General features: G+C 39.4%; 1 protein-coding gene across 2 annotated transcripts; it reads left to right on the forward strand.

The window, feature by feature from the left end:
- Positions 1-719: 719 nt before the first annotated feature.
- On the forward strand, positions 720-27,774 carry gpsm1b (G protein signaling modulator 1b). Of its 2 annotated transcripts, none has more exons than XM_026173673.2 (14): positions 720-1,033; positions 11,970-12,191; positions 13,661-13,796; positions 13,908-14,050; positions 15,162-15,285; positions 17,271-17,386; positions 17,613-17,768; positions 17,856-17,964; positions 18,057-18,171; positions 20,025-20,095; positions 20,189-20,359; positions 25,165-25,327; positions 25,495-25,700; positions 25,824-27,774. In XM_026173673.2, exons 1-14 carry the CDS (start codon positions 972-974, stop codon positions 26,022-26,024), a joined length of 1,995 nt encoding a protein of 664 aa, XP_026029458.1. In that variant the 5' UTR covers positions 720-971; the 3' UTR covers positions 26,025-27,774. The 2 variants fall into 2 exon arrangements, with proteins under 2 accessions (XP_026029458.1, XP_026029457.1); XM_026173672.2 differs by lacking the exon at positions 720-1,033 and adding an exon at positions 10,037-10,804.
- The last annotated feature ends 82 nt before the right edge of the window (positions 27,775-27,856 follow it).

Below are 27,856 nucleotides of genomic sequence, written 5' to 3' on the forward strand. Positions count from 1 at the left end.
CATGAAATCAAATAGTAAAAATAATCAAAATGGTTTTTAAATGAAATTAATTTATACTTTAATAAGTAAATGGTACGTGTACCTATTTAATTACGTATTTTGTAAATTATTAATTATTTATTTCCTACTGTAATTAAATGAGGACACATGCTAGTTTTATTTATGACACATTGGCACTTTTGGCGTTCAATAAGTTTGTTAGGCGACTCCTGCCTTTCTCACTGCAAAGACTGATTTAAAGCAAAGAGCAACACAAACATTGTGAGCCGGCTGACACTGCCCCCTGCTGACAGTACACATTTAAAACACGTAGACGCAGATCTGCAAATCTCTGGGAGACATTAGGACACGCCCATATTTACGCGTCATCCCCAAGACACCGCTTGACCGCGATGAACTGTGCATGCATGCCTGCTTTCAGGGTACTTGGAAAAAAGTATGGCTGTATAACAGGGATGACTACTCATCCGTGGTGGGCATATGTGTCTGCGAACTTGAGAGTGTGCGGCTTATGTTTGTACTTAAATTCTTTTTTTTGTTATTAACTGTCGTACAGGGATTGAGGAAAGACTATTAACTTTCCGCTGCCCTAACAGCCTAGAGAAGATTTGGTACATTTAGGTCTTTTTATGGGTGGGGAAATAATTTAACAAAAGTACTGTTAATATAATATTTATTATTTAATTATTTATTTTTTTAAATGTGAAATTAGTCCTTTCTCACCGGCGACACCACGAGCAGCTACGTGACGTCATTTCAGGGGGCGGGGCTTGGATTTTTTTCTGGTGTATTTGCAGAATACCTCACTTCCTCGGCTGCTGCCATTATTGTGGTGAATGAGGAAAGAAGAGTGGGAGATACGGGGACAGTGGGGGAAGAACGAGAGGGAGGGTGGTCTCAAGAAACAAGAGCTAGCTGCCTCTGGAGCATACAGGGAAGGGCCCTCATAACGGGCGCGAGCAAGCCAGGTTATGGCTCATTCGGCTACTAACGGTGTGGACCAGGATCTGGCCAGCAAGAGGCTGCACTCAAGGTAGGAAGCCTCGGAAGTACATCGGTATATCATAAGGGGGGTCAGCTCCGTAGCACGTCCTTGAATGCCGAAAAAGAGACAAGTAAGACGATTGAGAGAGAGAATAGCAAGGGCTGCCAGCTCACAGCTTTGCTTACTAAGGAGGAACTGGGCAGGGGGAGCTTGACCAGCAAGCTTTCACAGATTTAAAGAGCTCAAGACCCAGCCACAGCTGCAGCCAGAGCCCAGCTCCAAGCCTCATTCCTGGCTCGGGTCACTGAGCGGCTGTGGCTGGAATGTACAGACTGAGAGGAGCCTCATAAGATGCAGACGCGGTGTAACAAGGGGAGACTGGCTAAAGGGTGCACAAGCTGACAGCGCGCATGGTTTTTAAGGTGCGATGTGTGTGCTGAACTTCACCTTGAAGGGTGATGGACCTAAACCCAAATACACACAGACTGGCTCTCAGAGCGTTGCTAGTTAAAACCCAGTGTTTAGATACAAATGTCACAGCCTCGTTCAGTTTCATTTGTAGTTTCTTTTAATCATCTTTGATGATCATCAGAAATATGTATACTTGCACCATTTGCCTCTTAATTAGCATAACATTTGACTGTGTCCTCCATGGCCAGGCAGTGAGAGTATTTATTAGTTTTTTGCATGATGAAGAACTCAATAATGACAGTGTTACCGAACTTTAGTTAAGTTTGACAAAACTTGAGCATATGTTATGTTGTTTGTGATTTATGATTAATCATCTCTATTTCATCTCAGATGATCCATTTGCTTATGAGAAATGTGATGTCTCATCATCTGGTCAGCTAGCTGACGGTGTGATTCAGCACCACTTATCACATAATTTTGACATTTTGTCCAGTGTCATGCATTGGACAAAACTATCATTAATCACTGTGAATATCAGAAGTATCCTACATTAAACACATTTATGGTAACATTGCCCAGAGAGCTGGGGTGAGGGAGCAGGCATGTTTATATATAAAGTCAAATCATGCTTGTATACTCTAAGTTGATACCTTATTCCAGTGGCTTTAAGGGATATGTAATATATATCTTAAGTGATTATGTTAGATACTTTAAGAAAACAACAATTAAACTTACTATTGTCAAGCTGCAGGAGTGACATTCACAAACCCTGCAAGGTTATCATATGCTCTGCCAACATAAACACAAGATTCATACACACACACATGGGGTGGGTAGGACTGCTATTAGAGCTGTGATAGGTTTTCCTCTATTTAACTCAACACATGACCTTTGTACATGACGGTTTGGTGTGTGTGTGTGTATTATCTTTAAACTCCAAAAAGCTTAGGCAAGCACAAAGGGGACGTTATGTTTAGGATTTATTTGTCAACTGACCCATCCTGTAAAATCCTTTTGTTTTCTTCCTAAAATGAGAACGTGTCCGGCTATAGAGATTAGTATTTTAAAGCCTATTTGTCCACTTGTGTGTGTGTGTGTGATGATTGAGGAGAACAAAACAATCTTTATATCTTTAAAAAAGAAAGAAAAAAACAACAACAAAAAAGCCACAAAACATAATTAGCATTAATTCAATAAATAAATCTAAAAATAATAAGACAAGACTTACACAAGCTCTTTTTCAGTACCAAAGCACTTTGAATTAAACCCTCAAAAACAACTATTTGCTGCGGTTTTGTAAGCTTTGGAAATAGTACTGTTGTTTTTCCATAAACTTCATGTAATGGTATTTTCCCTGAACCTATACTAGATTTTTGCGACTGAAAACTGAAACGTTTACTAATACTTAAATTACAAATGTCTGACTCAGCACCTGTTGCCGTGTAACAAATGATTTGACTATAAAATTGTGACTTTGTGTCGTAAAAAAGCAAGCTAGAGAAAGGGATTTACTCTGAAATCTTTAAATCTAGCCTGTCTTTCTGTCAGTAATGACAGTAGTTACTAACTGAAATTCATCTTAGATTGACTAACATCATTGCCGTGTTCATTGCTTTGTTTTCATAGCCCCTGCAGCACTTGGTTCCCTTCGTATGGCCTACAGTGTGTGTGTGTGTGTGTGTGTGTGTGTGTAAGTAGCACTATTCAACCTGGCTCTAGAAAACAGAACATGCAGAGAGTAAAAATGCAGCTTCACAAGAGACTTAGACAAAGGAGAGAAGGAGAGAGTCTAGCTTTAACTGAAAGTGACATGCACTGAGGAAGGAAAGCATTCCTAGAGAGTTTCTCTTTGGTTTCCCTGACAACTAGCCATGGCACTCTGTAATTATGGCTGGATTACTGAGTGCACAGTTTCTTAGCTTAACCAAGATTCACAGTGTTGGACGTATAGGCCTTTAAAAATGAAATAAGAATCCATGAATTGAATTAAATCAGCTAAAACAAAAGTATAACTGATTTTAATGATGAAATATAATCCAAGTAAATTTGATTGCTGGCCATTAATTGGTTGAGATGTCACATACCAGTTGTAATTAAATACTACTCCGAAGCAGCGTGTATCCTAATGGGTTTACTGCTTTCCCAACTACATGCCTGATAAGAATCTCAGGTATGAGTGTTGAATAGCTATTTAAATGTCCTCCGGACTCTGCTCTGTACCAGGAGAGCAGCAGCAAAAGCCAACACGTGATCGAAGACAGCAGATGTGACACTGATGAAGTCAGACACAGCTTGGAGGTGGGCATGCTTTGAATGTACAGAAGTGAATCAGCTGCGCTATCAGCTGTGAGCAGACACTGAGGTCAGCTGATCTGCTGAGCGATTACCTGAAGTAACATTACACTCGATTTGGCCACTGAGGTTTTTTTTAATGTGGTCATGAAACAGTGGTGTCTGAAAGTGAGGGTGACCTTGTTGGATTTAGAGCTAGTAGTAAATGTTCAACGCTTGCTTTTACTGAATATTGTGCAACGAGGAAAAGGAAGAAGATGTCAGAACCAGGCGAGTCTATGCAAAGGTTGGTAGAGCTTATTTGCAGCATAAGGGCTATTGTGAATGCAAGCTACTGTAGGTACAATCAATTCAATTCAATTCAATTTTATTTATATAGCGCCAAATCACAACATAAGTCGCCTCAAGGCGCTTCATAGATACAGAGAGAAACCCAACAATCATATGACCCCCTATGAGCAAGCACTTTGGCAACAGTGGGAAGGAAAAACTCCCTTTTAACAGGAAGAAACCTCCGGCAGAACCAGGCTCAGGGAGGGGCGACCATCTGCTGCGACCGGTTGGGGTGAGAGAAGGAAGACAGGATAAAAGACATGCTGTGGAAGAGAGACAGAGGTTAATAACAGATATGATTCAATGCAGAGAGGTCTGTTAATACATAGTGAGTGAGAAAGGTGACTGGAAAGGAAAAACGTAATGCATCATGGGAATCCCCCAGCAGCCTATGTCTATTGCAACATAACTAAGGGAGGATTCAGGGTCACCTGGTCCAGCCCTAACTATATGCTTTAGCAAAAAGGAAAGTTTTAAGCCTAATCTTGAAAGTAGAGATAGTGTCTGTCTCCTGAATCCAAACTGGAAGCTGGTTCCACAGAAGAGGGACCTGAAAACTGAAGGCTCTCCCTCCCATTCGATCCACACCTCCAGGTCACACTATTAGGAAAAAGTTCAATCTGATCTCCGAATCAACAAGCCTTGCCTGTTTAAAAGCATGAGTCCAGTGAGACAAACAATGATAACACATCCTAATTTGATTGTTTTTAATGGACAGGAGGATTTATTACAGTCTGTTACTGTTACATTTAGGGCTGCCACGATTACGTCGACTATCAAAATCGTCGACGACTGATTTAATAGTCGATGCGTCGTTTGAAGCTTTGTAAGATCACAAAAGACGCAGGAATAAGTGGCAGGATTTAAGAGTGTAATAACGGATTGAAACAGAAGATGGCAGCACTGCATGTACAAGGATGCCAGCTGCCGTTAAACCCCGAAGAAGAAGCAGCTGTGTCCCAGAATTCATAGCGCGGCCCAGCTCAGTTTACAACAATGGCGGCAGCTAGTTAGTTTTAATATTACTCTTATTATTCTTTCTGGGTCACAAAATAAATGTTTAACATATTTTCAGGCGAGAATGTAGCTGTGTAAGCCTCAAATATCTGCTCAGTTTATCAAGACACCACATATTTTCAAAAGCGCTCCGACATTTTCAGAGACGTCTGTTACCCACTAGCTCGATAGCTAGCCGGGAGCTAGGCTCACTAGAGCCGTGAGAGCACCGGACTCCTGGCAAATCGTTTTCAAACCCACCGCTGTCTTTCGCTACTCAGGTTAAACATGATATATAAGTCACTTAGATAACTTAACAATGTTATTCTTTGGCTTTTTTTTTTTTAGTATTTTATTTGTTCCTGAGTAAATCGGTTTGGCTGAGATTAAAGTTATAGTTTTTACACAGCTGAATAAACGTCAAGCAGACAGCTGATCATCAGAAGTGTGAGATGCTCGAGAATTTACTCCGGTGTCCCGTTATATTTTAGATAGCAAGGAGTTTATTAAACTTCACCGAAACAATCTGCAAATTTCATTAAAATTTAATGAACTATCATCTTGTCTTTATTTTTAGTTAGCACATACCTTGAACACTTAAAGCTGTAAGCTAATGATAGTTATATAAGAGCAGATGCTGCTGGTGCAGTAAGCTGTAGTTTTACGTCCAATGGATGATGATCTGATTAGTCGACTAATCGCAAAAATAATCTGTGACTAGTCGACTATCAAAATAATCGTTTGTGGCAGCCCTAGTTACATTTTGTTGCACAGAGGCTGTATCTTTGCACAAATCAATATGCTCTGTTTAAATCGTAAATTCCAAATGGACCAGTAATAGTTGTTACAGTACTGTGATAGTTGTGTATACTTACATTTCCGGGGGAGCTGCACATAAAGCTACAGCTCAGGCTATGGTGTAATGCGTGCTGCTCCAGTGCACCTACAGTGTACATTTAGTCTAGACTTACAACTCAAGCTTAACATCTGAGCTACTGCGCATTGTCCCCGTCTTTGTAGGCATTGTGTAGCCATGACCAGTTTATGTGTTGAAGGTCACCTTTCCATAAACCTCCACCAACGTAAACATTTGGATGTCTCATCTTTACTCCCCGTCTTTGTCTTCTGAGCTTTTTTAAACTTGCATTTACACTTTAGCCTAATGATGAAGCATTATTTCACATTTATATAGGTTATATCTAATTATATGACAAATATTTATTGTTAGCATTATATTGTTTTCCACTGACATTGTTGCACTCTAACCTCACTTCTGCCTCTCTTACTTACTCTTGAAACCTGCCCAGTGTGCTACATGTACTCCTTGATGCCATGGTAACAGCGCTGGGAGTTTGTCTCTGTTAGACCACAAGCAGGCTATTATGAGATGAGTGTCTCCCAAACAGAACAATTAGAGGGGGTAATAAGAGGAGAGAATGGCCGACTGTTTGGCACAAATTCTTCTTACTCCGACCGCAACGATGGCAAGAATGAATGTCACTTTGTGGAAATCCTGCCATGAAATTTTGCTCTTTGTTTGCTTCAACTTTTCCCCCCTCTATTCTTTATTTTTTGTGTGTGAGTCAGCCCGCAGGCTGCCTCTTGAAGTTTAGTTTGCAGACTTTGATTAAAGTGAGTGAGGATGTGTTGACTTCCAACTTTACAACTGCAGAGTTTGGATTTTGCTCAAGCTTTTAAAAATATTGCGAGGCATTATTAAGGCAACACCCTTTTCCACAGCCACAGTTTTACAATGCAAGCCTTCATTGTTCGGCTGTGTTTTAACAAACTGAGGCCCCCGTCACCGTCTTTGACCAGACTTGCTGTCTTTTTGTTTTTCTTCTCATATTCTTGCACATCTGTGACTTCCAGCCATAAATTGAATTCTCATCCAACCACAATAGCACTGACGATTGGGTAGATCAACATTTTGGCTGGTGCCTCCCACCTACTCTTAGCATTATTTACAAACACTCTATATGCACAAATCCCTGCATAAGCAGTCCATTCAAACATTTAATGCACAAATCTGTGCTACATCAATATCTTCTTACATGAATTTGTCAACACTCTGTGATTAAATGCGCAAATATTTGTCTCATTACAAAGTTATTAACAAATGTTCACCAGAACTTCCTCAGACCATGCACACCAGTAGAGCAGGGCAATATGGCCAAAAATATTTATCGCAATATATATTTAAAAATTTGCGATAATGATATAACCGAGATATAATTGACTCGAGACCATAACTCCGCAACTTTATTAGTGCAAAAAACCCTCAGTGTATTTTCACTGAAACAAGCAGCTGTTTTTTTTTTTTTTATGCAAATTCCTTGCTGACAGTTTAACCGAAAGACATTTCCAGTGGAAACAGGCTGAGATATCCTCAGCATAACATGTATAATATCCACAAAACTTAAGAGGTTATACACACACAATACGGTAATATTATGTTGAAGCACAGTACATATTACTCCGTGAGGCTCCCGACTATGGTAGCCATAATGCTCCGACAATCCATCAAGCGGTGCTCCTTCGTAGCTTGTCAAAGTTGTACTAAAACATCTTTTGACAGATTTTCGAGCACTGTGTACCACATAAAGTCGGTTCAAGGTTAGTAAGCACAACCAGGATTCATACACAAGGCACACCGGATTATAAGGGGCACTGTCGATTTTTCAGAAAATCAAAAGATTGATTTTAAGTGTGCCTTATTTTCTGAAAAACACGGTAATAGCGACGGCCCGCTTCCATGCTTTACCAAAAATTGTGCTTTTGTGTGTATCTGACGGACGAAAGCCAAACTAGTTCCACACCACTGAAGTTGCAGCATTTTTACGAACCAATTCTGGTTCATCTGTTTCATTCAACAATCTGCTTTCGCCCTTGTCATTCGCTTTTTCCACCATGTGCATATAAAAACAAAGGCACTGCACATGCGCGTTTTACCCATATTCTATCGCAATATTTCATTTTCTTATCATTGCCTAACAGTATACCGGTATTACCGTGAACGGTGTGATATGGCCCAGCCCTACTTTCACCTGTATTTTCATTATCTCTACAGATCCTATCTACTATAGAAATGTTGACGGGAGGGTGGGTGTTCACAGTGAGTCAAAGTGAGTTTGACATGCCGCTGATATAACTGATCAGCTTTAAGTAAATCGCCTCTGTATTCTTTTGTATATGCACCAACCTTATGCCTTTCATCCCTCTGGCTATGGCTGTTAGGCTCTGCTCCACCTTCCTGTTTGCACTGAAGGGTAGCCTTGGCACATTCTGATGCTGGTCTGTCTTTAAGCAAGTTGTTTAGCTATGGCTAGTGCAAAATTCATTTTAGGGCGCAAGGACTACAGAGCTGGCAAGTTTTCCTCCACTGTTGAAGACGTAGCTGTTTTATGTATGCCAGGAAGATAACGTTATACACTTTCAAGGACTGTTATCTACGGTGGGAACTAGATTATCCACATTCCAGAGACTGGACTTTTGTTTGTTATTGTCAGCCATACAAAAAGGTGATGAGAGTCCCGCTTTTGCTCTAGCAGCATGTTTTTCTGCAACAACAGCAAAATTTGTTAATGTTAGCTGAAAGACAAAGAGCTGTGGAACCTCAACCAACAATACTTCACAATTTAATTGTTAGTAGTTTGCTAATTTAATGCATTTTTGATTTTTCGATGTCATCGAGGTTTTCACACAAAACCTTAATTTCAAGACAAGACTGGGTAATAGAAATGGACTGGTGACAGTGCTAACCACTGCATCATTGTGCCACCCTGTTAGTATTTGTATTTTTAGACCACTGATGACTTTGTTGCAATTCAGTATTGCACGTTCCAAGACTCTTCGATGGTTGGCTTTGCATGTTTCTCCTGTTTGTAAAGTAGTATCTAATTTCACAATGGGTACTTTCTAGTGAGCCACCTCCTAGCAGGCACGAGCAAAATACACAGTCTACCTTAAGAGAACAAGACTTATGGTTGCAAACTATATATATATCCGACAATCCTGAACTTCCAATCCCTTGTAGTGGGTTGAGTTCTATAAGGATCTTGTAAAAATAATGCCACCAGCTTTTGAAAGATCTTCAGCCGCAGAGCTCCACTGAATAAACACTCTTTTGGTGTAAATTCATGCTTTAATTTTGGTTTCTACTCATTCTTCTCTTCACCTTCCTTTTTCCTAATATAGTTTATACAGTTATAGTGGTTGTTCCACTGCCCTCCACTTCAGCTATGAAAAATGAAATAATCATTTTCTTCCTGTTTACATTTTCCAATGAAAGTTTATATCCAGTTGCAGGAGGAATTGCATACTGAAAGCAAGATTTCTGGGAAACTAATCAAAATCATTGAATTCTCTTTATTACATTGTGCACTGAGAATTAATATTAATACGTAATTTATTTGCATTCAATTTATTATATACATGTAGACGGCAAAAATAGGAAAAAAACCAGCTTAAATGTAAATTCCTATGTATATTTCCATGTTACTGTATAGACTGATATTTAATAAAAGGGGAAAACAACGCTGTAGTGAAGAGATCTCTTGTAAATCCCTTGTTTAGCTTGTATTTTGCTTGCTGCCCCTGTGACATTGTCTTGGTTAAGTAGGGCACTTGTTAATGTAGTTGTGCTTTCTGTGCTTTGAAAGCAGTTGGACATGTGTGTCATAGTGGCAAGATTTTCATGCAGGAAGTGTTTTTTATAGCTTTAAAATAAAATTAATCTAAAGATTAAAAACAGAAAAGCAACATGTGTTTCCTTATTAGTGAAAATAAGTTTACTTAATACGTCCCTTAGGTCTTATTTACTCACAGTGTCATCTGTCTCGGTTGGTGACCTAATAATGTTTATGCTAGTGTCAGCATGTAGTTGGATTTGTTTAGGCCACTCACTGTGCTGTATTGTCTCTACTGAGGAGGTGCAGGGCATTGGATTAGCCATCCCTGTCTCTCTCATCCTTTCTCTCTGCCTCTCATTGGGGCAATGGTCAAGCTTAGATATAAGGTATTCACTTTGTAATCATTGACTGTTCCTCTACTCTTGCCCAGAATGGTCTGTCATCATGCTCCCCTGTACTTTTAAAACCTGATAGAACAACTGGTCTCCGGGTCAGACTTGAGGAGAAGTTGAAGAGGATTAGAGATGAGCACAATTTTCTGTTGGGAGTAGCGGGAACTGAATTACATAACAACAATGGATATCTTAACTTGATTAAAATCATCTGGATTAATAAAACATAAACTTGTAAACTTGTGACGTCTTAGAAATTCACTTGTTTTGGAGCTCAACGTTCGTGTGGAATGATCTCAAATTCCCTCTGGACTGTTTTGTCTGCAGGTTGCTTCACTGTGTAGTTTTGGAGCGATCTTGAGGACTTGAATAGCACACATTTTTCTCGGCTGGCTTTGGACTGTGGTTAGAATTTACAATTGGAGTGTGTCCAGGTTTGTTGTAATGTTGCTGATATGGTGGTTTTTATTGAAGCTGGGAAATATAAACTTTATAAGACCGCAGTTTGTTAAAGTGTGAGAGGAATTCTTAGTTGTAAGCATAGTACTTAAATGAACTCTACAGAGTTCATTTAAGAGTTTTCTGATAAAGTTAGTTTTACTTAACAATACCATCATGGCATCTGAGCCTTGTCCTCTGACTGGAGCAGAGAGAGCCGTGTGTAGACTTGTCCACTGTGGACCCCGACCTCAAGCTATGCTAAAGCCTTTACCTCTGGAGCTCCAGGTGTATGTGGACAAAACAAGGACCAAGCAAAAACACAGGTACTGTAAAAAAAAAAAAAAACAAAACTCAAAAGTAACCCGTCAAGTTTTTACAAACCAAAATGACCTTGGTGAACACATACATTCCATATTAGGGCAATGTTATGAAATCTGACTAGAAGATAGTGTAATATTAGCTGCTTTAAATGACTGTTCACTCAAAGTAAATCCTTTTTGCCTCAAAAATGACGATGCATTCGCGTCTTCGATTTGACAATAAATAAGCTGTAATGCAGAAAACTGCAAATGGTACGACTCTTTACCTTTTGAATGGAGCCTTTTGCAAAGCCTTTTGATTAGATGCAAGGATAATCCTTGCTTATCTCTACATTCTAGTACTTTATCTGGAATTTAGTGTTACTACTAAACTGTCTGGTCTTGTTTATCCTGGATTATGCAATGCATTTAGGGTGTATACTTCTGGATATAGCTCACTCATGAAGCCTTGTTGTATGCTTACAGTGAGTTCTGACTGGACACCACAGATGCTTTGCTGTATTTTAGCTCAGCAGCCAACTTCAATCTCTGAAACATAGTTTTGTTAACTTCAAGGCATGGAGTGCAACATAGGGCAAAATATTAACCCCCTTAGCTGTTCAGAAATACCAGATTTTCATAGACTTCATGCATTAACCCTGCAGAGGTCTGGCATCCTATCCAGCGTGTACCCCTGCTCTCATCAGAGACAGCTGGGGTAGGCTTTAAGCTGCCGGAGCCCTGAAGTAGATAAGCAGTTAAGGAAGTGGATGGATGACATTGTCTCAGATTGCAGTCAGTAGAGAACCATATTGTTTTTCAAATGTTTTCTCTCTGGTGTGGGTGGGACACTCTGTCTCTGTCTTATTTGTTTCATATCCTCATAAAAATCTCAGAACATGCAAGAGAACGGCACGTCTTCGAACATCAGGCTGTTAACTGATTTAAGCAGTTAAAAGTGTATCACCTTTTCAAGGTGTTCGTCATCGAGCTCAAACTCAGTTACTAAGGCAACAGTCCACAGAATTTATTACAGACCTTGTTGTCATGGCGATACTGCGTCTCTGTGAAAGTATATTTCACTGCGACTGTAATGGTATCCATGTTTACTGTATGTCCTAATCTGTGATCGGGCTAATGTTTTTATTTCATTAGTTTCATGACTTTATTGTATGCGTGTATCTTGCAGGATGGAGGCCTCGTGCTTAGAATTGGCCTTGGAAGGAGAGCGGCTATGCAAGGCTGGGGACTTCAAAGGGGGAACAGCGTTTTTCGAAGCAGCCGTAAAGGTCGGCACAGAAGACCTGAAGACCCTCAGTGCCATCTACAGCCAGCTGGGCAATGCATACTTCTACCTTAAGGAGTATGGCAAAGCCCTGGAATACCACAGACATGACCTTACCTTAGCAAGGTGAGCAATGTGCACAAGCTATGAGTAAAACATTCACCTCAGCTTTGTGCTGCTTGTTTTGAGCTGCTCGGGAGTCTTATTCAACAATCTGTTTGCTGCACTGTAAATGGTTAATAAACTTCACATTTGAAATCTTTAGCTGAGAAGAACTGCATCTTTACGATAAGGGAACTTATACACAGATCAATAAACCCTGCATGCGTACTGCATCCATCACACGGACATATAAGAGGACTGTGCACCAGTATGCAGGAATCATATGCTATGTTCTGTTATTTGATGTACACACAGTTCAAAAGGAAAACAGCCTTTTCCACCCTTTTTTCTTTAGATGATTTGATGCATGGAAACCTTCATGAATTTCAGACAAAGAAATTAAAAAAAAAGTGAGGAGACTTTTACGTAGTAACAGTTGACAAATACCAACTGGATATTTATCTTGTGAGTAATCTGGTCTCCTGCAGTTAGTGCAGCTGGTACTCCTGCAGGGAACTGATTAAGAACCCTAGGGAGATTTACCTTGTTACATTACAGTCTCACCAGGGCCACTGGGGCTTGGTCCTCGGAAGTAGGCAACTGTTGTTGCAATATTTTAATGGTTATTCATTAGCTAAATGGATAACTCGTGGCTTCCTGTGGGTCATCTGGGCTGCCTGCTAGAGGACAATAACATAATGAAACAATGTGGCAGTAGCAGGTTCATAAGAGCATATAGTAACTGCAAGCACTTAGTGCATGCCATCTTTTAGTTGCTCAGTTTCAAAGTGTGAAAGTGAAAAAAGGAGAACGACACAATGGGGAAATTATTTCTCACTTCCAGCATGAAGAGAAAGTAGGCCATAGCAACCAGAGAGGAACTAATCGTGTTGACAAGTTCCGATTCAGCGATGCATGATTAAGCCTAAAGTAATTAGTGGACATGGTGCTTTATTTAGTGCTTGTTATGCTTTATAATGCATTGTCAGTGACTCTCTAGGGTTGTGTATAACTTTACATGTATAACAAATAAAGGAAATCAGTTATGTTCAATAGCCCGTTGTTGAATAAATGTAATATAGCAGCAATATGACTGAATATCTTACAAATTCCTTGATGTGGATGGTCATTTTAGGTCCAGAAAAAACAGTCTTGGAAAACAGAAACGGTGACCAAAACCACAACCTTAAAGTGACATTTGATTTCCTTGATTCACTTTGTTTTCTTCACCAGATGACAGTAATCAAATACGGTCTGTTGTAGATATTAATTGCAGTGATATTTAGTTTGTGGTACACCAAGCTTATTGTGTATTTTTTATTTTATTTATTTATTTTTAAAATAAAAGCTGTGTAGATCACTGATTGATCTAAATGTTTAACTAGTGGGGTCTCAAAAAAGCAGTGATTTTGATTCTAATGGTGCAAGATCTCCGAGCAATAACTTGGTCTTTAACTCTGCCACTAATCACCAAAGATGTCTTTCCTCCACAGAACAATAGGAGACCGAATTGGAGAAGGAAAGGCCAGCGGCAACCTCGGTAACACTTTAAAAGTATTAGGGCGTTTCGATGAGGCCGCTGTCTGCTGCCAAAGACACCTGGACATTTCTCAAGAGCAGGGCGATAAGGTAAGATTATGTACATATATTTGGATATCCAAACAAACCAACACAAACAGAAATATGAAAATCTTCTCGGAAAAAGATAGTGGCAGCCTGTGTTTCTTCACTGTCCTGAAGGTTGGAGAGGCCAGAGCACTGTATAACATGGGGAACGTGTTTCACGCAAAGGGCAAACAGCAGTTATGGGGCTGCACCCAGGAACCAGGGGACCTGCCTCCTGATGTCAGAGACACACTGCAAAGGGCTACTGGATTTTACGAGTAAGTATGTTTTATGCCTGTAGAGCAAATGAATGTATAGAACAGCTACCAGAGTCACAGTAGTCAGTAGCTCTGACATACGAATGTTGCTGCGTTTTGTGGTACTATTGATGATTTTTGAATATTGTCAATTCCCTTTTTTGTCAAGTAGTGGCCGAGAGTTGGTTTGGCTGCTTTCTCATTTTAAACAGAATAACAGTGTACATGTGTGTAACACTGAATTTACTTTTGAGTCCCTGATGATTAAAAGCAACCGTCACAGCCCTCACTGTGCTACCGTCTTTATGACTGGGGTGAGGGTGACTTTGAAAAGATTTTTTAAATCTGTTTTAATACAGTCTTGGTACCACCACTGTGATAATGAAGGTTTCATTTTATTTTCACCATACTATCAAATATTTTAATTTCTACTCTCCTGCTGTTATTTTACCAAGATCTTTGTCAATAATATGCCAAGATAAGAGCAAATAAGTTAAATAATGTGTGCCAATCAGGTAAACATGATGAGGTCCTTGACCCGGTTTCTCCTCCACATGTTGAGAGGGTTGAATTGGGGCTAAACTGGCCTAAACTTATTGTAATGCAGGTTTTACAGCATAAAGTCTTCAGTTGAACTTTGATAAAGGAAGTGTTGTCTTTCAACACAAGAAGTACAACACACTGAGTATATTGCAACACATCATCTTATTTCTTTATAAATTATGGGCTGAAATGTTCACGGGCAGGCTGTAAATGACATTAAAAAGAAACCAAATGCAGTTAGTGCCAATTTGGTGTTTCTGAAAATATGGCCAATACATAAGAAAAAGGGTACACTGAAAAAACACTATTTTACAGATAGAAGTGTGTGCAACATAGCTCATCTTCCTGGGTAACTTAAAGAGCCCATTTGGAAAAAAAGAAAAAAAAGAATTAATATTTCACTTTTTTGGTTTCTTTCTAACTATAATGAATGTAGTAATTGCTTTATATCAACATCAATTAATTAGCTGTTGTCTCATGTCATACCTCGCATAGTAGACTCAATTCTGTTGATTACACATAAAAATGGGAATGCAAAAAAAAAGTTCAACAACCAATAACAACTAAATGCGTGTGCCTGGATGTGTAGGATGAACCTGTGTTTGGTCAAAGAGCTTGGCGACCGAGCTGCTCAGGGGAGGGCCTACGGGAACTTGGGCAACACCCACTACCTGCTGGGTAACTTTGTGGAGGCTATAAAGTTCCACCGTCAGGTAAGAAATCCACATTTCATCCACAAGTTTCAAGATCGCACTGCTGTAATGCAGAGGTGGGAGGTATCAGCCATAATGATTTCATATGAGCAGTTTTCCAGCTTGGACCATTCACTGTGCAGCTGTTCAGCAGCCGTGGCCTCCCATCATATAATACATGTGTGATACATACATATCATGTTTGGGTGAATGATGTTGAAGTTCTTAGGTGTATTAATAGATTGTAAATTAAGTAAGGAAACTCAATAAAACATATTTCAATAAAAATGTTTACAAGAATCGCGTTATTACACCAAGTCAAAGAATTTATAAATCCCATTTCTTTTTAGATAATGTGCTGCTCACTCGTAGTTCCATACTTGACCTACAAAGTGGAATGGAATACAGTGCTGTGCAAAACCAAAATGCTGTAAACAAAGAATGCTTTCAAAAATGGAAGTGTTAATCATTTATTTTCATCAATCACCAAATCTAAATCAAATCAATACTCGGTGTGGCCACACTTTGCCTTCAAAACAGCATCAATTCTTGTAGGTACACTTGCACACAGTTTTTGAAAGATCTCGGCTGGTAGGTTATTCCAAACATCTTGGAGAACTAACCATAGATCTTAATCATGTAATCCCAGACACACTCGATGATGTTGAGGTCAGGGCGCTGTGGGAGCCATATCATCACTTCCAGTACTTCTTGTTCTTTACGCTGAAGATAGTTTTTAATGACTTTGGCTGTGTGTTTGGGGTTGTTGTCCTGCTGCAGAGTACATTTGGGGCCAATAAACAATTATTTATATTTCTGAAAGCATTCTTTGTTTATAGCATTTTTTCACACCTGCCTAAAACTTTTGCACAGTACTGTAAATAGATAAATAATAATTCTAAAAGGAATAAAGCGTAGTTGCATATACGTTTGTTTATATTATGTGCCCTTTTTGCAGAGATAAAGTTGTTCTTTTCTTGTTTCCCTTTGCTTTTGGAAAATATTGCTTGTTTTGCAGTATTTTTGCAGTATTTTCAGACAGAAATAAAATGAATTAATGAACAAATGTTATTTGCATCTGGCTGAGCAAAAAAAAAAAACCCCAAAAGATTTGAATGAAGCTCTTTCATTTTCCAAATTTGTTTCACAACATCATGTAAAAGATGAACCTAATGTTTTACATATGTTTTGCCTTGTCTGGTGTGGTTTTGGTGGCCTGTGTCCTTACTGTTGTGGCCTTGACATCCTGGATGTTTGAACTGCAGCACTGAGTGAAACTACATTTTCTTTATTTTAGCCTCCTTTATCTGTTAAATGCACCTGAGAAGTAAACAGGTGGCCCGCACCGAATTTGCTTTGGTGTTGAGATAAGATCAGAAACATTTGCATGACTTGAGCGTTTAGCTTCTAAGTTCAGTCAGAGTAGAGTACAGTTCATTTAATTTCAGTCAGTGAAGCAGATGGTGTTCCTGAGAGATGTTTTTGCTGGTCTTACCAAGGTAAATGTGGTGTAAAAGTGTGTGTTTCAGTGCTTTGGTATCTATCTAAAGCTGCCCTAGCGGACAGTTTGCAGAGATTGATGGCTACTCATACAGAAAAAGGACAAAATTGGTTTCTTGGTGAATCAGCGGGAAGCATGGCTTCCGGCTTCCACCCTCCATTTTTCTATTGAAAACCAAGTTTTTCCACAAGTGGGAAACTGATTTCTCCCCTTCCTTCCCTGTTACAAATCTATCAGTATGCTGCAGAGGAGAGGTTTCCTATGGAGAGAATCAGAGGAGCTGATTTGATGCACCGCTGCTGCAGCATCACCTCTGCTTATGAAATAAGGTTTCCTACAGAGCTTCCAATATGAACTTGTGAAAAATCTCTCTGCCTGAGCACCAAGTAAAACAAATGCACCTAAGTAAAGCAAAGTGAAAGGAGGATTTAACTTGTTGTCATTAAAGTTAACAATTGAAATTAAAAGTCTTGATTTGTGAACTTGTTGCTGTCATCATTTACAGCGATTATCCATTGCCAAAGAATTCGGGGACAAAGCAGCTGAACGGCGAGCTTACAGTAACTTAGGCAATGCCCTGATATTCCTGGGACAGTTCAACACAGCCACAGAGTACTACAGGTGAGGAAAGAGTGCAGTCTGACATCTAGTGGATTGAAGGAGAAATGAAACAATTTTAACCACTTAGAATATCTCATGAATGCTTAAGTACATGTAGTGAAATAGCTATGTAGCTGTTTAATCATCATTCTTATTCATGTACCCTGTTTCTCGCATTCCTTTGTTAGCCTCTATTTTCTTCATTTTTTCCCAACCCTTATTTATCCCATTATTTTCCTTCCTATAGGAAAACTCTGCAACTGTCCAGGCAGCTGAGGGATCAGGTGATGGAGGCTCAAGCGTGTTACAGCCTGGGCAACACTTACACTCTTTTACAGCAGTATGAGAGGGCCATAGACTATCACCTCAAGCACCTGTACATAGCGCAGGAGCTAACAGATAGGTATTGTTTAAAAACAATTGAAAGAAAACCAAACAAATGACCACAGGAACAGGTTTTTTTTAATGTTGTGCGTTCACTTTTTCATAGGGTTGGAGAGGGCCGTGCATGTTGGAGTCTGGGAAATGCATATGTGTCTTTAGGGAACCACAAACAAGCGCTTTACTATGCCAGAAAGCACCTGGAAATCTCTAAAGAAGTGAGAAAGCTTTACAAGCGCAACAATATAAAAAGGCCGCTTGCATTTTATGTAATTTTTTTTTGTCTCTTTGTCCCTGATTTCATCCGCAGATTGGAGACAGAAATGGTGAACTGACAGCCAGGATGAACGTGGATCAGCTGATGGAGGCCCTGGGGGTCACTGAGAGCGACCTTTCACCCTCAAGTTCAGAGTTTGAGATGCAAGGTAGCACTGAAATTATTATTTTTTTGCTTTTTTTACATGAAAGGTAATGTGGTCATGCTGGACTTTGTGTTTAGGATATACTTTATTGATGTCGAAAGTTGGGAAATTATCGTCACAGTAGATAAAGCATGAAAAACAACCTGCTATGGTAACATGAATACAAGATCCCAAAACAGAAATAGCTCAGAAATATTAAAAAATATAATTGTTGATTAGTTTGGTCAGGTACTTTCAAGCAAAGGTCCCACAGAGATGATCTCTTGCAACAAAGTGTGTGTCTGGAATATGTCAGAGCACAAACTGTATCATGTAGCTTGTTAGCATGCTGTTGTTTACGCTCAGTATTAACTTCCTTGTTTTGCTCAATTGTGTGAAGACGGTGCTTCTTCTTTTCAAAGTATGTGCATATACTAACTTCTCTCACAGATAAATTCACCAATCCAGAACACAGGACCTTTCTCCTGCATTTACTCTATCGCTTCTCCCCAAATAAAACTGCTTATCGCTGATATGTAATGTGAACGTCCTCATGTGGTTTGCAATGTCTGTTTCTTCAGCTGACAGAAAAAAGGCAAACCAAGGCTGAGAGGAAAGGCTTCTTACACATATGCATGCATAAACAATAAATGGAACAGCATTGGATAGTGCTTATTATCACTAAGACACACATATATATATACATATATACACACATCTGCATTAAATTAATACATTTTTATGTTTCTTTAGTGGTTAATCTGCTAGCATGTGCAGACTGTGTAATCAAAATTATGTTTTTAATGGTAAAATGTAATAATAACCATCATCATCATTGTTGTTGTTATTATTATTATTACTATTATCCACAAATTTTTACAAAAAAGCTGGAAAAAATATTTGCTTAAGATGCCAAATCACACCTGTTTAACTTGCATTCTTAAACAGAAAATGTTAGTGATGAAATTATTTGGTTACTTGTTACTTAAATACACATAAATACACTTCAGCAAATTTGTATTTAATTTTTTTTTTTTTTTACAGATTTCTAAAATATTTCTGTTTTGTTGTTATTATGACAGGTCATGGTTAAGCACTACATATATATATAATCAAAAACAATCTTGTAAAAACAAGAATCATTCTGAACTTTGTTGAAGTAGTTAGTAAATGTGCAGTTAAAGGCTTTTCTCATCCGATTAGGCCCACACATACTGCACAAGTTCTGTGTGGTATGTGTGGGCCTGAGCAAGCTAACTACAATGTTTTATGTGTGCACAAAATTATAAATGCAAAACAAACTCCACGTGGGACGGTGTGTTAAATCTGCACTGAGGCTAAATGTGACAGAAAACAAGTGGTGTGTGCATATTTATGAGGTAGGATAACGATACTTGTTTCACTCTGTGGTCCAGGAGGATGGGTTGTCCGTAAGCCATATCAGGCCTCGAGTAACAACAATGTTTTATTGAGTCCCCTCAAATGGTCCACCAGCTCACATAGACATCAGAGCCTTGTATAATAAAGTGAGTAGAAACTGTAATATCTGAACAGTTTGCCTGGCTTCTCTGTGATATTTGCTTTCATAAACTATCCTCCAGGCAGAAATTCACACCCATGTCCTACATTTCCCTCTGGAGCAGAGCTGGCAAACAGACTCTTATTCACTTTGCTTGCCTAGTGGTCGGCCTAAGCCTCATATCCACACCGAACATCATGGGACCACAGCCGAGATTACAGCCTACTGCGAAAATAAAAGATAAACAAAGGGCAGCTTGCAAGCTTAAATCGGCTCATAAATGGGATTCAAGACTGTCTAAGTGATCAAAACCCAAAATTGCAATATTAAATATTTGGGTTTTTTTTTTGTCCTGTAGGAGCAAGACCCAAATTCACCAAGAGAAACAGCATGGACAGTGTAGAACTGTGGAAATACTCTTCAGATAAGGTGATTTCCATTATTTGAACATGTCTCTAAACCACTGTAGGAAAATGTGCCTACATTGTGATCCACCTCTAACAGCATGCTCTGTTCATGCAGAATGGTGAGAACCAAGACTTGGAAAGTATACCGAGGAGATCTAAGAGTCACCTGTCGCAGCCTAGCAAAAGAAAAGGCTGTTCTGACAGCCAGTCATCAGAGGAAAGGCTGTGGTTTGACTCACCCGTGGACACTGATGACATCACTGTGCAAGTTCCACCTCCAGTGCCAGTAAGTGGCCTCAATGTTGCTGTTTTTATTAAATACTTATTGACTCCCGACCTCACATCATATCCTTATTGCCTCGTCACTGCACTCGTAACCTGATCTTCAACAAGTATCAAAAATTAAACAGTAGTTATTCCAGCTCCATTTCATGGAATACAAGTGAAAATTCTTAAAGTATAGGTGTGTTCCTGTGTCTCTTTTTGTTTTTAACCCCTCCCCCCTCTTTTTTTTTTTTTTGCTGATAACAGCAAACAAAAAACTTAAAATTTAATTTCAAGCTTTACAGTTTCAAGAAGCCTAAAATGTCAAGGATTTTTCTTATAGGATTTTACCAGCACTTGAATAACAGTTTGTTTAAACTGTACACAAAAGCTTTATAAGCATAGTAGACATTTCTGTTTATGGACTCATTTGAAATAACAAGAAAATGTAGATATTTCTGTTACAGTATAACACAGACACTCATTTACTGTACATGGACTGATGAGCGTTCATTTCACCAGCTTCATATTTCTAAGATACACCTGAGCCTCAGTGCAATCTCTTACAGTGCATTTGAGTAAAGGTGGAGATAATTTTGTAGAAAGCGCGAGATGACTGTGAGATGGTGAATGTTTCACTTAACTTCGCTTTCTTATCTTTTCTGTTCATTGTAGCTTCTGCTTTAAAGCGAAAAATGAGGGAGAAAATACATTAATTTCAAATAACTTTGGTAAACGATGTCTTCTGCAGTGTAAAAGTGACTTCTCTGTTAATAATATAAACTAGATTCTTAATGGATATGTTTTTCCCCCCACAGCTGTTCTGTCTGACTCACCACAGCACCTAATCATGCCTTGTTTCTGTGGCACTGCTAATTGTTGTTATTAGTAATGTGACATGCGGGAAAAAAAAAGAGTGAAAATTACAGGGCTTTAGGAATAACAGTTTATCACAGCGAAGTAGAAATAGAAGTACAGAAGTAAATGTGGGTGATCTTGAGTCATACCTATTTTCAAATCTAGCATTAAGACCGTTTAAGACCGTTTGTGTATCTGTGAGCTGCAGATGTTACGACTTTTCTTTGTTTTTGCTACAAGTTAATGGCTGATTTTTGATGAAACCATAGGGGATAAAGTCCTCTGCTTCGGTTGCTAAGCATTTCGTGTTTCTGCTTTTTTTCCATGCTACATCTGCAGCATGCAGTTTGACATTTGATTTTGCCATAGCGAGTGTATCTAGGCAGATAAGCTAACTTTAGCTCTCGAGTCGGTTGAAAAAGCTGCATCGTGCTTAGTTTTTAATATTACCAGACGACTCGTTGCTTGTGTCAACTGCGCCTGCTTGATAGGGTCGGGATTACCCAAAAAGTACCGGCCAAGTTTTAATGACACTTGAATGGAAACTGTTTCACAAATTTAGCCTCACCAGTAGCTTGTGAACAGGCATGCCAAGCTCCATGCTTGGAGGCTCGGGTTGTTAATGGGCCACTGAGGACTGACAAACTTTACTCCCTCCCTGTTAAGTAACCAGCAGATGGTTTGCAATGACATATCAGTAGAAAAACTCCTGAGAAAGGGGCCCTAGGTAGAGGGTGAATGCAATGCACACCAGCAGTGTAGACTATGAGAGAGTGTTGGGTCTAATTGGGATTTCAGTGATGTTTAGTGTTACTCCTTTGTGGTTTAAGTACATGGTGTGTATGTTAATTGGTGTTACGCTTTGTTCATGAATAAATCATTATGATGTTTGATCTGAGTGCTCGCTGTGGGGGATGTCTGCAGTGTCTGTGTCCTTCTAGTTTTTAAAAATCAGAAACATGCAAAAAGTAGATAAATGCACTGACAGGCAGTTTAGGCTGTATGTACCAGGGAAAAAGTTATGTAGAAGACACAGAACTCAATAAGCAGTGCTTTTCTTACATTGGTTGAAATCTGGCAAAGGCCTCCCTCTTCATACTCTATAGACAGGGGAAGGTTAACCCTGAAAGACACCTCTCCCATCAGGATTAAAAAATTTCATCATAGAAAAAAGTTAATCACTTCCTTCTAAGGGGGGAAGTAGACCTAAACCATCAAGCAAAAGGCCCACCAAAGCATATCAAAGTCACCAGATCCCCCTCGCTTTGGGGGTCAGTGATTCAGGTCCTTCTTTCATTTTGTCACCTATCTATACTTTAGGAAGAACTTCCTTTTATCATTCACTGTCCCGGTCTGACAGTACTCCCAGTCTCTCTCTGCAAGCACACACATATCTTTACTGTCTATTCTCTTCCTCTCTCACCATCATCACGTGTTCCTTTCTCTCTTGTTCTTTCCATATGGCCTACTTGATTAGTTGGCCTATACAGAGAAGCAAACGACAGCATCCACATAGAGACAGAGAGGAAACTGCTTTAAGTCACATTGGGTGTGTGTTTATAGAGCCCAGTCATGTGAGTTTGTAAGAAGTAAGTGAAGATATTGGTGTTTTTTGCCATCTGAGAGTAGTTGACTTCTGATGGAAATGGGTGCTCGCATGCAGTTCACTCATAACTGTACTCCTCCACCCATCTTTCTACCCCTGCTGCCTCCCCCTCTTCCCCTTTGTCCATACCAGCCCTCCCTCTTAGCTGATAATGTGACCTTGATCAGAGAAGCTCTACTCTCCCCATAGGGTCAACCCCCCCCCAGCTCTCCATAATGAGTTGTTTTCCCACAGTGAGTGAACAGGATAAAAATGGCCTGCTGGAGAGCTGCACAGAGAGAGTAAGATAGACACAGAGGGAGAGAGAGAGAGGAGGCGGCAGTGGTTGGTAGAGATTAAAAAAACTCTGGAAGAGGAGAATGCAAGGAAATTAGAGGTAGGTAGTAGGAAAGCAGAGAGTGATGTAAAGGGGTGGGTGAAAGTAGGGGAGAAGGAGGTGTGAGCCAGACGTGCGGACAGCGCTAGACAGAAAGAGAGCTCATAAAGACATGAGACAGAAGGGTAGATAGAGGACAAAGAAGTGCTGCTGGTAAGTTGTCTCACTTTTTGTCTTGTAACTTGGAAAAACGGCTTCCCACTAAGGTTTAGCGGGGAGTATTCACTTTCTTTTCACGTTTGATACCGAAGCGTGCCTTTATTTGCAGTTAGTGTGTTTGTCTTGCACTGCATGTAAAGATATTTTGCTGTTTTCACTGAGCAAATACCGCAGAGTTGGGAAAAAAAGACGTTTCTTTATGATCTATAGTACAACTTTTTGTGTATTTTAAACAACAGTTTGACTTTTTCAATGCAGAAGTTGAAAAACACGTGATTCTTAGAATAGAGATGCATGAAATCTGGTGTCTGCTGACCTACTTCACATATTGCTGTAAGGCAAAGTGATTTGAGCTCTGTTCAGTAGTCGGTGTTGAAGGTGTTCAAAACAGATTATTTGGAACAAGTCTATTATATTTGCTGCGCGTGGGAGAGGAATGCAACCAGAAAACTTTTATAAGGAAGACCCCATCAGCTTGTGTTGATTTTAGTGCCATTGACCCAAGTTAACCTGCTCTGGCACTTTTGTGTCACAAATATAATGCAGCGAATGTTGTCGATTGTTCAATGTTGAGATATGAAAAGCCAAACTTCTGAAAAAGAAAAAAAGAATTGCTATTAGGCTGTAATTTATAAACTTAAATAGATTAAATTCAAAATTACTGGCCGGTAACAAGTTTTTCAATATTATTCTGACAAATGTACAGTATTATATAGCACATATTTTCCTAGCTCTAGAGGGTCTAGAGAGTTAATGCAGCAAGTGTGATCATTTATGCACAAATGTTTATTTCGAAGTGCAGCCCACCACCCTTTTGCACGATTGTAGTTTAATATTTTGTGAAATATGCAGCTGAAAGTTGTTTCTCTTTTCAGTCTAGCACTTTGTGATGTGTTGCGTGAAAGTTGGTTTGTTAGCAGTTTTCCATCAGATGATCGCTGGATCAGCAGCTTAATTTTAATTTGAGATGGTGTTAACATCTCATTTCATCTGCTGCCATCCGGTCTGGCAGATAAGCTTTTGTTTCAGAGGTATGATATTGTAGCCTGACTGCCACAATATTTAGCAGCATTGTTCAAACATAATAAATTCCACATCTGCTTTGCTAGTACGGGGTATTTGTTTCACACATAAATTATCCACTTCACTTGCAAACTTGTGTGTATTATCAAGACTCTGGCTGTGTTTAATTAAAAGGAAAAAAAAGCATCATTCAGCAGGATATGAGCGAGAGAACCTCTTGGTGTTATCTCAGAATAAACAGCAGAAAGCTGTTGCTGGAGGACTGATTCCAGGGAAGTCAGTGTAACACAAAAATGGCATTCAGTCGATGTGACTGACCCATTGACTAGATCTGATACACAAAATGATGTTTAACAGTTCAATAATTCTGTGGCAGCTGCTACATTTTTTTTAAAAGATTTCCATCTGATTTTACTAGTTGATGGTCATTGGGCCATATGACTTGCTGCAGCTGATACTCATTTTATGTGCTTGTATCACATTCCGTATGTAGGTCAAGGTAGTCTCTTCCCTTGTGAGTTAATCAGATTATTTTTCACCTCCGCGAGCTGGCTATCTTGAAAATCCTCATTATGCAACTCCTAATGGCATTGAGCTTAATTAAGTCACCTGCACATAATGTTTTTTTAATGTACGAGCAGTTCATCATAATCAAGTGCGCTTGAAATACTTTAGTTGCCTCACTTTCAGGAAGTATCTTTTCAGACAGAGCAGCAAAAAATAAGAAAATGAGAAAACAGGCACTCGGCAGATAAGACAGACGCTCTTTGTGCTTAAAGTGAGAGATTTGTTGTTTTCGTTGCAGAAGCTGGGCCGTGACCCCTCTGATGAAGACTGCTTCTTTGACCTCCTCAGCAAATTCCAGAGCAGCCGCATGGATGACCAGCGCTGCCACCTCGATGAGCCACAGAATGGAGACAACAGAGAAGGCGCCGCAACCTCCATGTCATCCCTGAGTGAGATGATAGGTTTGTGACAACAGCATATGCCTTTTATGTCTTTTGTGTCCTATCTTAGGATTAACTGCTTTCTTTATGGCATCTCTGTTCTTGCTGAAAGCTCATCCCTGCAAAGGTTTGGGATCTACCAGATCATTTGCACTCACTGGGATATCTCCGCCCCCCTTTTTCTTTAGATCCTGCAATTACCACTTCCCCCCAGACAGAGGAGCTGTTTGATTTGATTGCCAGCTCTCAGAGTCGACGTCTTGATGACCAACGCGTTAATGTTGGTAACCTCCCGGGCCTGAGGATTACTCATAACAACCTGGGTCACCTGGTGGGAGAGGGAGATCATCAAGAGCCCAGTGATGACTTCTTCAACATGCTTATTAAGTGCCAGGTAATGACACATTAGCACACACATAAATTTGAAATGTGGTTGTTGTATTGTTTATGTAGGTTGCCTCTTTAGCAAATGTGAATCCTATATTAAATAATCTGTATGCGCTCTTTCTGGTTCTAGTCATCTAGAATTGACGATCAGCGGTGCTCCCCACCAGAAGCGGGCCCCCATGCCCCTACGGTGCCTGATGAAGACTTCTTCAGTCTGATCCAGAGGGTGCAGGCCAAGCGTATGGACGAGCAGCGCGTCCAGCTGCCCACAGATGACCAGGAAAGCCCTCCGTCCCCAAGTCCCGAGCCAGCTAGCGGATTTTCCAGCTAGGATTTGGTGAATAAAGCTTCATGTCAAAGAAAATGGAAGCAGGAAAAAAGGAAAGGATGAGCCAACATTTAAGGACAGTACTAAAGGGTGAACTAACAAGCTTTTTAATAACAAGACAAATTCAATGTGCAATAGATGTTGCCCTGTTAAATGTTGCTCAGTGTATTATGTTAAATGTGTGTAAATATAATGGCAAACAGGCAGAATTTAACCTCAGTGATGCAGAGAAGAGGAAAATGAAAGTGTGGGGGTGACATGATTACAAATATTAAATATATATTTAATCTAATGCCTTAATCAGCATTAAAAAAAAGAATCTGACTCAAGATTGTATTCACGGGTGTCAGATGTGTTTCTTCTAGAAGCACATTGTATAATATGGACATTTAATATAGATAGCTACAGTGGAAGTCACAAAGACTTATTTATAGAAACAGTGTTGACATTAGAGAATCTTAGAATCTTAAAAACATACCTGATAATGAAAATTTGAGACAGATATATCTGAAGTGCTCAATGCTGCTTTTATCATTCGATTTTCGTGGTCCCCACTGCTCATAGAAATGTGCTGTTATTTACAGTATTACAAACCCTATCCCCCAGTGTTATGACAAAAAATGCTTTGGTCAATTTGAACTTCTCCATTATTGGTAACTGCACTCCATCCACACGAAGCGATTATATTTGGTTAAATTAAAACACTGATTTAAGTCTGGTTTCCCACGAAAATGCAATTTATGCGAATCTATGCCTTTAAAAAGTGCATCTCACATGCTGTGCTAATGTTACTGAGGAAAAAAACAAAACAAAATCTGCAACATTTCACAGGCTCAAAAGTACGATGGTGTGATATTTAATCTCCAGTTTATGTTTCTGCTTGGCTTTTAAAGTGGTGCTATCTGCTGCCCTTTGTGTTCAAAAAATTCTGATAATGGACTACTGCTACTTACTGCCTTTATTGTTACTTAAATAGACTTAGAAGCAAATATATTAAATAAGAAATGAGACACGTGTGTCATATTTTGAAAATTCTAACACGGTGAGCAATGCTAACTCTGTGTTGCTACTATATGTTGCCTCTCGGTGGCCAAAATGTAGTATTACCTCTGTGAAATGAAGAGTGCAGTCTGTCGGGGAAAACAGGCTTCCCCTCTTCTAGAATATTTGAAGGTTTATATTATACCTACATTCTGTTCTGCACAAATTCTGCAAACAAAGTTATGCTAACCTGTACCCTAATTGTTACCATGATATATTGTTTGGTAAACTTTAAATTGCACCATTAAATCCAGGTACGGCCTGGTGCACTTTCCTGTTTCTTACAAACTTTTCTTCTTGGTTTTTTCGCTAAAGGCTTGAAAATATTTATTGTACAAAGTGACTGCATCATGGCACCGAACATATTTGACCTTACCCAGTGGCTTGCTTTATTTTTAATTTTTTTTAATCAAAAGTAGTACCTCAGTGCTTACATGAACCTTAAACATACTGAATTGTGAATCAGGATGGATCATGTACCACAGTGCTTTATGTTTGGTCCATCTCTCTTTGATAAACAACACATTGGGAGCTAAGATTAAAAAAATTCTCTTCATGTTTTTTGTGAATTAACATTTTTTTAGACACTACACGGTACGCTTCGATTTGTCTTTGCCATAATTTGTATATATAAAGATATTTTGTATTTATGTTCCTTTTAAGGGCATGAATATGTCCCCTCATGCTTTTAATAAAATGTTTGAGATGTTTAGTTTGGACTTGTTTTTAAAAAAAAAGCTTGCATGCATTAGTTCCTCTTTGCTTACACGTACACCTCTGTGCTGTATGAACCT

This window comes from Astatotilapia calliptera, chromosome 7 (assembly GCF_964374335.1).
Source record: "Astatotilapia calliptera chromosome 7, fAstCal68.1, whole genome shotgun sequence".
In the NCBI taxonomy this organism is placed as follows: domain Eukaryota; kingdom Metazoa; phylum Chordata; class Actinopteri; order Cichliformes; family Cichlidae; genus Astatotilapia; species Astatotilapia calliptera.

Coding starts and splice junctions, on each gene's coding strand:
- gpsm1b (XM_026173672.2), top strand. CDS start 10,656: ATGGCATCTGAGCCTTGTCCTCTGACTGGAGCAGAGAGAGCCGTGTGT. Junction 12,192..13,660: donor CATGACCTTACCTTAGCAAG/GTGAGCAATGTG, acceptor TTTCCTCCACAG/AACAATAGGAGACCGAATTG. Junction 20,096..20,188: donor GGAAATACTCTTCAGATAAG/GTGATTTCCATT, acceptor CTGTTCATGCAG/AATGGTGAGAACCAAGACTT.